Genomic DNA, 13,710 nt, shown 5'->3' on the forward strand with positions numbered 1-13,710 from the left:
AAAAAAAATCCAGTCGCTGCAGATGTTCAGTGACTCAGAAGCTCAGCTGCTTCTGCCGCTGTAGTCGGGCAGAGCGCGGACGGGTAAGGAGCTGTGCTGAGAGGGTACAATCTGCGTGGAGGGAGAGGCCTGGGGGGTAGGGGCGCTGGCTCCCAGGGGTCGCCAACCAGGAGGCTCTGATTAGGGACGGGTATCTGAAAAGCCTCACGGTACGCCAAACTGTAAGCGGCGTAAAAACCAGGCTAGCTTAATATGAAACAGCAAATTTTAATGAAGGGATAGCTTACAACACCAAGGACCCAGCGATGAGCAGGAGATACAAAAAAGAGAGACTGGGGGGGGGGCTCATGCCCACCAGATTTATACGTAAACATTAGCCCGAGGCGAACACTCCCCCTAATGGGCTGGGCTATCCCTACAAATGTTCTTTCATAAATAGCAAAACTGATGCACAGACCTTAAATAATTTTGCACAGAACTATGAAAAGCTGGAGAAAATTCCAGGACACCCTTCTACTGCTGTCTGGTGGGCCAGCCTTCAGCAGCACAGGGCTTTGACAGGAAGCCATGGTTTGGCAAAGCTAATCTCTTCTCTCTGAGGAGGGTTAGGGAAAAAGGCACTCACAAACTCTCTTGATGGTTTCCGTCTTCTTTTTTTCTCTCTTTATTCTCTGTCCTCTATCTCATGTTGTTTTACAGCTTTTATACCCCAACAAAATCTTCCAGGCAGTACAAGAGTTGAAAGAGTTGCATTCCGTTTGTCAAGTGGATGATTACAGGTAAAACATGTTTCTCATCTCCCTCCCATGATTAAACGTTTTATGTATTACAGGTGAAAAACAAATTATCCCAAGAACCCACATACATTCAAACCGAAGCAACTTGTTATAGATTCGTCGTGTGGGCAAGCAAGGTGTTCTCGTCAGGTCTTTTGCTGGCAGGCTGCATTTTGCAGTTACAGAAAAAAAGCCAAATACTTTATTACTTATCTTGGAAGATAATCTTGTAAGGAATTTTAAAGGAATCACAAACCTAAACTTTTATTTACAAAAAAGAATCAGTCAGCTCTACTTAAATCTTTATGGTATATATCTGTTCATTAGTAGGAAATTGAGGGCAGAAATGGGTATAAGGAATTTACCATAACTTTGGTCATCAACCAAACCTACCAAGGAGAGTACATCAGCCAGTGATACTTAGGCTGCTTTGTTCTTGTTCCCTGACCTTAAAAGAGTTCCACATTCAACTATGTCCCTTTCTAAAGCTTTAGATTGTCTTCTTGGGTTTTTCACCTCAAAGTTATTTAACAAAAACATCTTAGTCTAACTTCATTATTTTCAAAGCTTCGTTTCAGCTGTGATGCACTCTGTGAACACATCTCCCAACAATAAGGTTAAAAGAATTTAAACCAGCTGGGCTACTGGGACACAATTGTTAGTCATTAACTTGAGCTACAATCCATGCAGCTCCTTAGGTGAGACTCACAGACCCCAACTGTGAAACATGTCCTTGGATTTATTTCTATTCATCAAAACTCTGTATAAGCTAGCATTATTATCAAATTAGACAGTACTGCTTAGGGATGGGTCATCTTTACAATCCACAGGTAAAAATGCCCAGTAGAATGGGATGTTTCCAAGAGATAAACACACGACATTACAGGCAGTGGAACTCTCCCCATGTTCACTGACACCATGTTGGATACCAGAGAAAGAGATCAGGAACAAACATGTAAAGGCACAACAGAAGCAAAAGACATTCCAGGTCCTGCAGTCCCATGGCCTTGACTAAAAGAGATTAGCTCATCAGAGGATTCCCTTCTGGGGGGCTGACAGCTGGAACTCCAATTGCAACTCGCTGCTCCTCTCTCTGGCATGGCCAACGGCGCCCTTCTCCCTTATGATTACATGATGTGTATGTGTGCATGTGTGTGTGTGTGTGTGTGTGTGTGTGTGTGTAGTTATATAATGTATATATAAAACACATATAAAATATATACTTCTCATATTTCCTGCCTCTTTAGTCATTATTAGTTCCACTTAACTTTGGACAAAACAAGATTTTAATTGTATTTTCATAATCAAATTATTAAAACGTTGAATTTGCTATACCAGTGGATGATTTTGCTGAGTGGCGGCGGCAAATGTCTTTAATTCTAGCACTCGGGAAGACAAAGGCAGGTGGATCTCTGAGTTAAAGGCCAGCCTGGTGTACAGAATGAGTTCCAGAATAGCTAAAGCTACACAGAGAAACCCTGTCGGGGGTGGGGAGGGGTGGTGGAGATTCTTTTTGTAACAGGCAGCTCATGCCTTAGGACAGTTGTGGCTCTGCTCTGACTTCCTCAGGTAACATCTGGATAGTCTTAGTCACTGTTTCAGCCGCCATTCTGTGGAACGTTTCAAGTGCTCTAACCGTGACTGCCTATAGAATTTTTGATGCTTCACGAGGGCTCTAGGGGTCCTTTTTCTTCCTGTCCCTATGTTCCTCTTTTCTGAGATTATAGGATGGCGCTGGAGGTGTCGTGGCTGGAATTACAATCCAATGAAATGAAAGCGGAAGACTCCATGGTTCCACACTGGTTAGGATCCCTGTTAAAATTTTGCTGGCCTTCCCTGTCAGCACCCTGACCCTTTAAGAGGCAAGCTCCGCCCACTCCCAATCTCTCCCTTCCGGCCAAGGCAAACTGGTCTCCAGTCTTCTCTTTCTCTCCCCGTCCCATTCTTCTTAAGAGGAAGCTTTCTGTCTCTCTTCCCCTTCCCTTAACCCCACCTCCCGTCCCTCTCTTTCTCTGTCCCCCATACTCCTCCCCCTACCATACCCCTCCCAATACCCACTAAATCCACTAAATTCCCCATACCCAAGTTCTCTCTGCATGGTGTATCTGTCTGTCCCTTACCCACCGCGGTCCCCTAACCCACCATGGGCCACCCCCCCCCCCGCGCTGTAAATCATAACAACTCCCTTCCCCCCAACACACACACTTTCAAAATGAAGTTTCTGGTGAAATTTCCAAGAAAACTGCAAATTTAATACCTGCGACGGATGGGAGAAAGGTCTTTGGTGAAAGTTGCTAAAAAATTTTCATCTGATTAAGGGTGTCACTCCGGAGTGAGGAACTCTTTGCCAGTCCTCTTCTCTGGAATGTTCCATTTCCCTGTCCTGCTTCGACCCGAGATTAATCGAACAGAGACTTTTATCTCTATCTGTCTTTGGAAATGTAACGGTGAAAATGAAATTTGTTCATTCTCCTAGGATTTTCTATGAATATATTCCTCTATTTGTATCTGAAAGCATAAACCCAGATTTTTTTAACTCTAAATTTACTGCTCAAGAGAGCTACAGCATATAGTTTTCACTTAGCTATCAAGCACATTTTTAATAAGGTAAGAAGTGATATTAATGTTCCATATGATCCACTATGTAAAAATGGTTTCAGTATGTAACACATTTAAGTAGACCGTGTGTGTGTGTGTGTGTGTGTGTGTGTGTAAGTGCTTGAGATCTAGATTCCGTATTATACATCAAATTTCTTCACCTGTATTTCAATTACAGATGTTTTTTGTTTGAAACAAGGTCTCACCATGTATACTGTGCTGGCCTTTGGAGTTATGTAGACCAGTTTGCTTCTGCCGGAAATAAAGGTGCAAACCCAGTTTGATTTGAGTTCTCATCCAGGAAGATTCAGATTATATTATATACCTAAATTGTTCTACGCATAATTAATGTTAATCTCATAATTGAATGAATCCATCGAGGGAAAACTAAATAAAACAAGCGTTCACTTCAATTACTCTGGGAGCAAAAATCAAGATTATAAATTTTAGAACGGCCTGGAAGATTAAATACTTCTGGTCTAAATCTGTACAAAACACCACAGATAAAAGCCCCAGCCAGACAAATCACGATCAAACTAAAATGAAAACACCGCATAGTTATGACCTGGTAATGAAATGGCTGTTCCTTTACCGTTTCAGTGTAATAAACCATAAGAAAATCTTTTAGCACACTTCAGTTATCTATCTTCCTCTTACATTGTAATCCTGGATAATTTAACTACAGCTAAACATATATTAGTTTGAGTGAAGCAAGTTAAAAGACAGAGGCCTATAGCCTGCTACACACACGAGCGTTTTCAGTGAGTCGGGTTCTGGAAAGGCAGAGTTGGGCCTTGACCTCAAAACCCAGCTCAAAGGCTCAGTTCTTAAAGCCTCCTTTATAAATAAATTTAACGGGCCAAGCTCCTTTGTTGACTGCGTGGTGGCCCTAAAAAGGGCCTTTGTGTAACAGTACGGAAGCCTCTGGCAAATCAGCCGCCGAAGCCATAGAGGGTGCGGCCCTGGCGCTTGAGCGCGTAGACCACGTCCATGGCCGTGACGGTCTTGCGCTTGGCGTGCTCCGTGTAGGTGACCGCGTCGCGGATCACGTTCTCCAGGAACACCTTCAGCACCCCGCGGGTCTCCTCGTAGATGAGGCCAGAGATGCGCTTGACTCCTCCACGCCGGGCCAGGCGGCGGATGGCGGGCTTAGTGATGCCCTGGATGTTGTCGCGCAGGACCTTGCGGTGGCGCTTGGCGCCGCCTTTGCCCAGGCCTTTCCCGCCCTTGCCTCGACCAGACATTACTAAGACAGAGGAAGAAAACCCGACTGACGGCCTGCTGTAGCCACCAGGTCTCTCTTATAGGGAATGTGCGGACCGGAGTGAAAACAGGAAGCGCCAGGCGGAAGTGCCTGCGGCTGGAGGAGGGGCCCTCAGCAGCGCAGGAGTCCCGCGGCCTTTTCAATTCAATTTTACTTCATTTAAAAACAAAGTCTGCTTTTCACCCTTTAATGTGATTCCTGCCTAACCTTTAAACAAGAGAAATTTAGCAATATGGGATATACATGGAAAGGAAGCAAATTCTGTCATTTACATTTACGTTTCCTTTTAGAGTTTTGTATAGAACGATGCTATTTAACTTGGAATACCTTTTAATGAATCAAACAATAAAGTGCAAAAAAAATCACTAATTGAGCCACGCAGCTAAAATTCTTTAAATGTTTTAGCAAGGGAATCATTTAAACTTCTGTCATTACTATTTTCCACTTATTTTGAAACAGTTTCCTTAATGTATTTGACGTGTTGATTGCTGTGTAGAACAGGCTGGTCTCAAACTCTGAGATCTGTCTGGCTCTTCGCGAATGATAGTATTAAAGGCTTGCAGCACAACACATGGTTTTATACTTTTTAAGTCAAATTTTGAAATAATTTAAGTATGAAGAAGTAAAGCGAAATTGTATTTTTGTTATAACAGATTATAGATGCGGAAGGAATTTCAATTAGAAGTTTCAGGAATCAGATTTTCGATTTTATAATATATTTAACCTGTCCGCGGCCCCTCCCGCCCCCGGCCTCGTCCCCCGAGACGGTTTCTCTATTTCTGATTGTCCTAGAACTCAGTAGACAAGCTTGTCCTCTGCGTGTCTCTGCCTCCCATGTGCTGAGATTAAAAGGGCACGTCCCACCACTGCCTGAAGTTTACATAAATCTTGTCAAGGACATAAATCTCACATGGGAGGTGGAGGTAGGTGGTTTCACAGACTATTAAGGGAAAAAGCGACTCCACTTGCCGAGGATATAGCCACGCAGAGCTCTCCGTGACATATAAGGAAACCAAAAGCCTGACCCTAGCGTGAACTAGTGAGTCTCTAGGCATAGACCGCCAAATCCGAAACACCGAGCGCCCTACCTTTGGAAACTGTACCCTTCTATACTTTAGATAGGAGAAAGCTTTGTACACTGCCCTGGGAACCAGACGGTGGCAGGTTTCACCTCTAATCCTGTTATATGTCCGGAACATTGGTACTTGAAAGCCACGAAATGAGTCCGGACACAAATAGGTCCCAACAGTGTTCCAATTTACAGAACCTAGTTTGTTTTCGTACATCTGTGTTCCACTCGATGACAAAGGTAAATGTCAAGCCTCTTTTTAGAAAATGTGGGTGGCTCTGAAAAGAGCCTTAGATTTGCGTTAGAACTAACCAAAGGAAGTTATTTCCCCTTGGCCTTGTGGCTGCTCTCGGTTTTCTTGGGCAGCAGCACCGCCTGGATGTTGGGCAGGACGCCGCCCTGCGCGATCGTCACGCGGCCCAGCAGCTTGTTGAGCTCCTCGTCGTTGCGGATGGCCAGCTGCAGGTGGCGCGGGATGATGCGCGTCTTCTTGTTGTCGCGGGCCGCGTTGCCAGCCAGCTCCAGGATCTCGGCCGTCAGGTACTCCAGCACGGCCGCCAGGTACACCGGGGCGCCGGCGCCCACCCGCTCCGCGTAGTTGCCCTTGCGGAGGAGGCGGTGCACGCGGCCTACGGGGAACTGCAGGCCGGCCCGGGAGGAGCGGGTCTTGGCCTTGGCGCGAGCCTTGCCGCCCTGTTTGCCTCGTCCTGACATCTCGCAGATATAGTAGCCTTTAGTAGCTGTGTAGACGAAGGTGACAAGAGCTTGAGCTTTATAGTTTTCTTTGGGAGCGAAAAAGAACCCTTCCAATTGGCTGTCTTCTTTTTTTTTTTATTTAGACCAATGGGAAACGTTTGTGCCATCGCGTATTTCTATTGGGCACTACTCAAGATGACATCACCGAAATATCACCCACTCAAAAGTCTCTGTTTTTCTAATCCTCATTTAAATAATCCCTTCTTAAAAGGGAAGGGCCAACAAATTCAGTGTTAGTGTTCCCGTAGTGTGTCAATATGCCTGATCCTGCGAAATCCGCGCCCGCCCCGAAGAAGGGCTCCAAGAAGGCCGTGACCAAGGCCCAGAAGAAGGACGGCAAGAAGCGCAAGCGCAGCCGCAAGGAGAGCTACTCGGTGTACGTGTACAAGGTGCTGAAGCAGGTCCACCCCGACACCGGCATCTCCTCCAAGGCCATGGGCATCATGAACTCGTTCGTCAACGACATCTTCGAGCGCATCGCGGGCGAGGCGTCGCGCCTGGCGCATTACAACAAGCGCTCGACCATCACGTCCCGGGAGATCCAGACGGCCGTGCGCCTGCTGCTGCCCGGGGAGCTGGCCAAGCACGCCGTGTCCGAGGGCACCAAGGCCGTCACCAAGTACACCAGCTCCAAGTGATCGCTCCTATCTCGTTATTTCAAAGGCTCTTTTCAGAGCCACCTATCTATTCGAGCAAGAGAGCTGTACTTGTTTTACGGGTAATTTTAATAATTACTCCCCTCCCAGGTCGAAGATCGCTACATACAGACAGCTTGGGATAAAACTGGGGCAGAGTGACTCAGTTTTCCTGCTTTGTCTACACCTTGGTTGGTGCTAGATATGTCCCTTTGCATCGTCAAACAGCAATCTTATTCCCAGGAGATTTTGCTTGTATCAACCATAAGCAAAATCTACGAGACTAAACTTTTTAAAAATGCGCTATTAAAGCTTCGTGTCACGTTAAACTACTCAATATCCAGCTGTAGAGCTCCAATTGTCTGATATCTGGGATTCACTCAGGATCTGAAAGGTTTTGGCAGTTCTTCATCTCCCCTTCCCGCGTACACACACTTGTAAACTCAGTCCAGCTCCACTCTACATCTACTTGTATTTTGCATTCACCTCCGTGGTCAGGTATCAAGGTGTTGGCCCCCAGTGCAACCAAGGCTGCTACTTCCTAGTGGCCCCATGACCTCTGCGGGGACACCAGCCCTGCCACAAAGGTGCCAAGCTTCGGCTTCTCTGACCTTTCCAATCCATTCCAACCGAGGCTGCGTCTTAATGGCCTCTCCTTGGCCACTCTGTGCCAACCGACCCTTAGCAGTTCTTTGTGACTCCTTCCTGCCTTCAAACCCAGCATGGCATGGGGGCTTCCACATTACTGAGTTTTACTTTCAGCTTGAGATTGAGCCTTACTTATTTACCCGAACTGGAGCACAGCTTTTGTGTGCTGACCCTGAGAAATACTTCCCAGTTTTTTGACTGAATGATATGCTAGTCTGGAACTAATCACTGGAATTTTTGAGCCTCAGCTAGCCAGCATCTATTGTTCCAGCAAAACAAATGTTTCACTTCTCTACTACTGGTCTCTTGTTAACCACAGCCGACTCTTCAGCCTCCTTAGTGAACAGAAACTGCAGTATATTTAAAATATGTCAATAGTGGCCTAGAGCACTGCTCTCAACCTTTGTATTGCTGTCACCGTTTAATGTAGTTCTTCATGTTGTGGAGAACCCCAACCATAAAGTTGGTTTTGTTCCTACTACATAGCTGTAATTTTGCTACTGATTAATTAATCTTTATGTTTTGTGCATTGGTGTTTTGCCTGCATTTATAGATCTTGGAATTAGAGTTGTGAGCTGCCTGCCATGTGGGTGAGTGCTGGGAATTGAAACCAGGTTCTCTGGGAAAGCAACTGAGTCATCTCTCCAGACCTTGCAGCTGTTAGACATTGTCAAATGGGTCACAACCACAGGTTGAGTACCCGGGGCCTAGAGTCTCCCATCAAGGAAAGTTCAAAGTCTCTGAAAAAAAGTCTTAAGTTGGTCACCCGTCTGGCATCTGCATTTCCCTCAGCATTGTCTCCCAAGATCTCAAACAGCTCATTAACCTCTACATTCAAAGACTTCTACAGTCCAAAGCTCCAAAAATGTGTCCACAATCCTTTCACAAACCTTATGGTCAAATCCATCACAACAACACCTCTCTCTTGTACCCATTTTTTTTTTTCCTAGTTTGGTTTTGGTTCATTTGACACCACGACACAAAGCAACTTGAAGAGTAAAAAGTTTATTTGGTTTATAGGTTATAGTCCATCATCTGGGGAAGTCAGGCAGAGTTTAAGGCAGGAACTGAAGCAGAGATGATGAAGGAATGGCTTGCTCAGTTACCTACTTTATAGAACCTAGAACGGCAGGAATGGCACCACCCACAGTGGGCTAGGAACTCTGACATCATATAGAAACTAACAAAATGTTCCAGGCATGCTCATCTCCATGGAGGCTGTTAGGTTTGATCTTTAGAAGAGCCTCTCCTCTGACGCAAAATAACTCCAATTAGACCAGATTAGACCAAATCAAAGATGCCCACGCTTAATGAATGCAGCACTCCCAGGTGGTTGGGAGCACGGGTGGGGGAGGTGGGGGGGGAGGGTAAGACAGAGAGGGAGAGATCATCAAAACCCGCGACCATGTGTTTCTCTTTTCGGTGTGAGCCTAAATAGCCCGTGGGAGTGGTCCTAACCCTCCCTGGGGAGGGGTCAGTACTTCATGGGCTTCCCTATGGTGGAGTCCGGACCAAGGCAACTCCCAGGGGGAAGGGGCTTAGGATGGATGCCAGGGACTGGGGTGGTGCTTCCAATCAGAGGTAATTCCTTAGTTGATGTTCCCTATTCCTAGGTGTGTCAGATTGACAAGTGAAGCTAACTATGACACTTGGCTACTTAGAGATCTAGATAAACATATTTTTATTTATTATATGGATTTAAATTTGTTTAGGAGGAACCAAATGTCCAGTGGATATGAAAAAAATCTACATTAAAAAATCATTGTTTTAAAAAAAAGAAATGAAGTAATTTCAGACTATCCCTTCAAAAATGAAAAAAAATGTGATCTCAATTAATAAACATAATTTGTCTTTTGGTCAATAAGGGGCCATGCTGAGAGGAATCAATTTGTAAAGAGAAATTCTATTTTAAATAACTGGTCAACATTCTAGGTTAAGTCCAGCAGTGTAGGCTCTAATCTTGTAACTCAATGTCTGGGAGTCACAAAAAGAGGTGGTGCAGGCCATGGCCCAAGGGACGGTGGAGTCCCGATGCAGAGGATACTGCTTGACAAAGTTCCAGCGAATCCTCACCAGGGGATTCAGTTGCTGGGTGCTATCTTTTACTTTCATTTTTAGGAGCAGATGTTTGCATGATGGGGAATTTTCTGCCTATGCAGCTCCTGGGGAAATATATTCATGTCCCCAAGGGAAACTTTGAAGACAGGGGGTCTTGGCTGAAAGGAAAGGGGAGTCACAGTAGAAAGAGTCTTCCTTATGCCCCAAGAACTGTGGCACCGATAGGGCAGCGTCTGAGAAATTTCTTGTTCAGCTCTGGATACAAATGTCATAAATGTATCCTCTTCTGTGGCGCTGTCAAGGATAGTTGGGTCAGAAATCTCAGCACAGGCTCGTGGGCCCCTATAAACCTGTTCGTGCTATAAATCCCCTTCTCAGGGTATGCAGCATGTAAGATGGGTGGCGGGGTATGGATTCCTCCAAGCTCATCTTCCTGATTTGGACACATCATTGCCCTATACCGGAGCCTTTATAGAGAGAATAAGAATAGTGTGGGTTGATGGAAAAAGAATGCTGCAAGGATCTTCCTCTCTGGGATCCTATGAAAAGAGCAGACCCTATTTTAAAACTAAAGAACGGAGAAATGCTACGATCAGCCAGCTAAATGCTTATTATAAGATGTTTTGCAAAGCTTGCATTCTAGAAAACATATGATGATTGCACACATAGCTTGGTTAAGGCAAAAATAGTTCCATAATTCCAGACTGTCTAAAGTGCATGAGCAGCCAGCCTAGACAAGGGCTGTAAAAATAGTTTTATGCCTGATTTGACAGACACTGTCCCAAGGTGTTGTTTCATATGACTGTTCTGTAATTTTTCTTTTCACCCTGAACATTTAATGAGAAAGTAAAAATGAGATCTGGGGCTCTGATGCTGGCCAAATGATTCAATGTGGTTAATATGCTGTATAAAGAGAGAACAGCTGAACCCTCCGGTGTGCGTTAGTCTCTTTCTTCCTCAGCAGACACCACACTCCCTCTTTGGAACCTGAACCCCACTGAAGCTGGATTTCAGCAGAGAAGAGAACTGGAAGGAACTGTTGGCCCTAGGGAGAGTTGGCAGAATTGGGGTTATTCCATCTGAAGAGTAGCTGAGAAGCTCTGTCTCCATCTTGTGGCCATTTCGGATAATGTAGCTGGGGGTTTTAGGTAGCAGCATATAGAAAAGAGGTCCCCAGTCCGTCTGGTTACAGCAGTCTCCAGGGCCCATCTCCCTAATCTACTTGGGGAGAGAATATATAAATCATGTAGGTTTTCCAGCTTCTATAGCAACTCTAGCCAGGCTCTTCTGGACTAAGTGCCACCTAGTTAAAGACGTGAACAATGACATACTGGTCAAAGACCACATCTGCAGGGTGACTCCAGTGCCTTCAAATGACCTCTTGGTAACACTCAAACAAAGCTGACAAAAGATGTAGTCCCTGAACTGTCAACCTGTTAATTTAGGAACCCTGCCCCCAGCTGTCTAACCTGGGTGAGGCTATTTTCCTCACTCTAACTGTTCGTCTCTGTTGTTCAAGCACAGAGCTTAGCCCCTTTCCTCACTCTCTGTGGTCTTTACATTTTTTCCACTGGATTAATGGATATTTTGATGTTCTGTAAAACCATGTTTATTAGTTTTACATGTAGCCGTGTAAAGGCATACAGGTCTTTTCTTTGTCTCCTTTGTGGATTCAGATGACCGAGGTTAAACCTGGTCTGCCTGTTGCTGCTCTCATTAGCTTCCTGGGACCCTTCCTACTCATGAGCAGTGTGACCAGATTATCGTAGTAGTTGAGTCGTACGTGGGTCACCTGATCTGAGAAGGGATCCCACAGCATGGCTGCTGCATCTTCTCTTTCTTGTTGGGACCTTCACTCAGTATGGCAAGGTTTCTGTGTCCTGACAACAGACACTCATCTTAGGAGCGGTATCTTCTCTGACATCTTGTCGCCTACACACCTCGCTGATACTGCATTTTCTTGCCTAGGATCTGGGGGATCTGGCATTCTGTTCTATTCTTGTCCATTTATTTACTAGCTCCGCTTTCCTGCTCTTGCCACTAGAGGTGAAATACCTTGGCAGTTTATTTTGGAACAGGGGTAGAGCATATTTTGATCACTTAAGTTTGCTTTGTGAGACACCAGCTGCGATACCGGCTAGGGATGTTGAGGGGGACCAGCTAGGCCACTCTTTCCCTAGCATTTGAATTTACAACTCCTTTATAAATAAAAGACCTGAGTCGACGAGGATGGGATTCGAACCCACGCGTGCAGAGCACAATGGATTAGCAGTCCATCGCCTTAACCACTCGGCCACCTCGTCAGGACATACCAACGCCATCACGTGGCTCAGCCAAAGTTTTCTAGCACCACACTGTGGTGCTCAGAGGGACTTTGGGGGCAGTCGGGGACACATACTTTGTCCTCGGAAGAATGAACTAGAAACCGAGAAACTAAGAGGGGCGAAAAAACTCCAGCAGCAATAACAAAAGGAGCTGGGATGTGTGCGCTTTCGCAGCGTTCAGAAAAACAGTCACCTGGATAGGACCTCCGGGAAAGAGCATCTCTGCAGATGTTGGAGAGTGTGATCGACGTGCTGGAGAGGACGCCCCCTAGAGCCCGTGACGCGCGCGGGTTCCCACCCCTGTGTGTGTGCTGCCGACCTCTCTGGAGACTACTTCAAGGAACGTGGTCGCTGGCTCAGAGTAGAGGGTACTCAGGATCCGCGGGTTCTTCTGTTTAGTAGGATCCCTGGACTCTTCTCCCAGGCTATCGGCACTAGAGGGACCCTGATTTCTTTCTGGCTTGCCTAGTTGACATTTGATTTTCCAAGGAACGCGGTGCTTGAAAAAGTACGCATAAACACACGCACACACGCATGCGCGCGCATGGGCCGAGGGGTAGGCAGAAGGACCGGGTGGAAAGGAGGGAGAAACAGGGTGGGTAGACGCCCGGAGCTACAGGATAATTCCGGAAAGGAAAGAGGTGAAATGATTATTTCAGTTGTTTTTGTTTGTTTTAGGATATGGATAATGAATAAAATAAATAAACATAGATAGGGATTACTGACTAATCAGGGCCATTAACGTCCGCTTGAAAATGAGTTAATAGCAAATTTTTTGGTTTTTGTTTTGCTTTGGTTTTTGTTTTGTTGAGACAGGATGTAGCCTAGGCTGGATTCTAGCTAGTTCTACTGTTATGTCAGCTTGACCTAAGCTAGAATCATCTGAGAGGAGGGAACCTCAATAGAGAAAATGCCTCAGGAAGATGCAGCCTAGGGCATTTGCTTAATTAGTGATTAAGAGAGGCCCAGCCCACCGTGGGCGGGGGTTACTGCTGGGCTGGTGGTTCTGGATTCTATAAGAAAGCCTTAATGAAGAAGCCAGTAAGCAGCAAGGGCTGGAACAGCACTTTAGTGGTTAAGAGTATTGATTGCTCTTGCAGAAAACCCACTTTCAGTTTCCAGTAACCACACAGCAGCTCTCAATATCTGTAACTCCAATTCTGACTTCTGTGGGCAGCAGTCATGTGGGTGGAAAGCATGCATATATGCCAGTAAAATAAGCATACACAAAAATACATGTAGTACAGTGTTATTAATGATGGTAATCATAGTCCCAATGTTGCTTAATTGGTCTCTTGAGTACATTCCCCTTGTCTAACTGGTTAGTTTTCCTTCTGTGCTTGGGTTTGGGCCCAGAGACTTATGACTGCTAGGCAAGTTTGTACCCCTAGTCCTTTGACCAGTATCTCCCAAAACTTGTGGGTCCTCAGTCTTGGTCCCTTGTTCTGCCTTCTTAAGAATGTAAACCCTTATATAACTGAAATCATGTGGCATTTCTCAATGTCTGCATATTTTACTGAACATGCTGTTTTCAGATACCAGGATTTCCCTCCTCCTCCTCCTCCTCCTCCTCCTCCTCCTC

General features: G+C 45.6%; 3 protein-coding genes and 1 non-coding gene across 4 annotated transcripts; 1 reads left to right on the top strand and 3 right to left on the bottom strand.

Annotated features, from left to right (window-relative positions):
* Nucleotides 1–4,295: 4,295 nt before the first annotated feature.
* LOC106144418 (histone H4) lies at nt 4,296–4,621 on the bottom strand. The gene has a single exon (XM_013354740.2). It carries the CDS (start codon nt 4,616–4,618, stop codon nt 4,307–4,309), a length of 312 nt encoding a protein of 103 aa, XP_013210194.1. The 5' UTR covers nt 4,619–4,621; the 3' UTR covers nt 4,296–4,306.
* Nucleotides 4,622–6,028: 1,407 nt separating this feature from the next.
* LOC101985219 (histone H2A type 1-E-like) lies at nt 6,029–6,421 on the bottom strand. Its single transcript, XM_013354738.1, has one exon. It carries the CDS (start codon nt 6,419–6,421, stop codon nt 6,029–6,031), a length of 393 nt encoding a protein of 130 aa, XP_013210192.1.
* Nucleotides 6,422–6,720: 299 nt separating this feature from the next.
* On the top strand, nt 6,721–7,101 carry LOC101986063 (histone H2B type 1-H). Its single transcript, XM_005369929.3, has one exon. It carries the CDS (start codon nt 6,721–6,723, stop codon nt 7,099–7,101), a length of 381 nt encoding a protein of 126 aa, XP_005369986.1.
* A 4,924-nt stretch (nt 7,102–12,025) lies between these two features.
* On the bottom strand, nt 12,026–12,107 carry Trnas-gcu. The gene has a single exon. It is a non-coding gene; the product is annotated as a tRNA-Ser (tRNA).
* Nucleotides 12,108–13,710: the final 1,603 nt, after the last annotated feature.

This window comes from Microtus ochrogaster, unplaced genomic scaffold (assembly GCF_000317375.1).
Source record: "Microtus ochrogaster isolate Prairie Vole_2 unplaced genomic scaffold, MicOch1.0 UNK66, whole genome shotgun sequence".
Lineage (NCBI taxonomy): Eukaryota > Metazoa > Chordata > Mammalia > Rodentia > Cricetidae > Microtus > Microtus ochrogaster.

Excerpts from the sequence above, each read along its gene's own strand:
- LOC101985219 (XM_013354738.1), bottom strand. The coding sequence starts at position 6,421 with ATGTCAGGACGAGGCAAACAGGGCGGCAAGGCTCGCGCCAAGGCCAAG.
- LOC106144418 (XM_013354740.2), bottom strand. The coding sequence starts at position 4,618 with ATGTCTGGTCGAGGCAAGGGCGGGAAAGGCCTGGGCAAAGGCGGCGCC.
- LOC101986063 (XM_005369929.3), top strand. The coding sequence starts at position 6,721 with ATGCCTGATCCTGCGAAATCCGCGCCCGCCCCGAAGAAGGGCTCCAAG.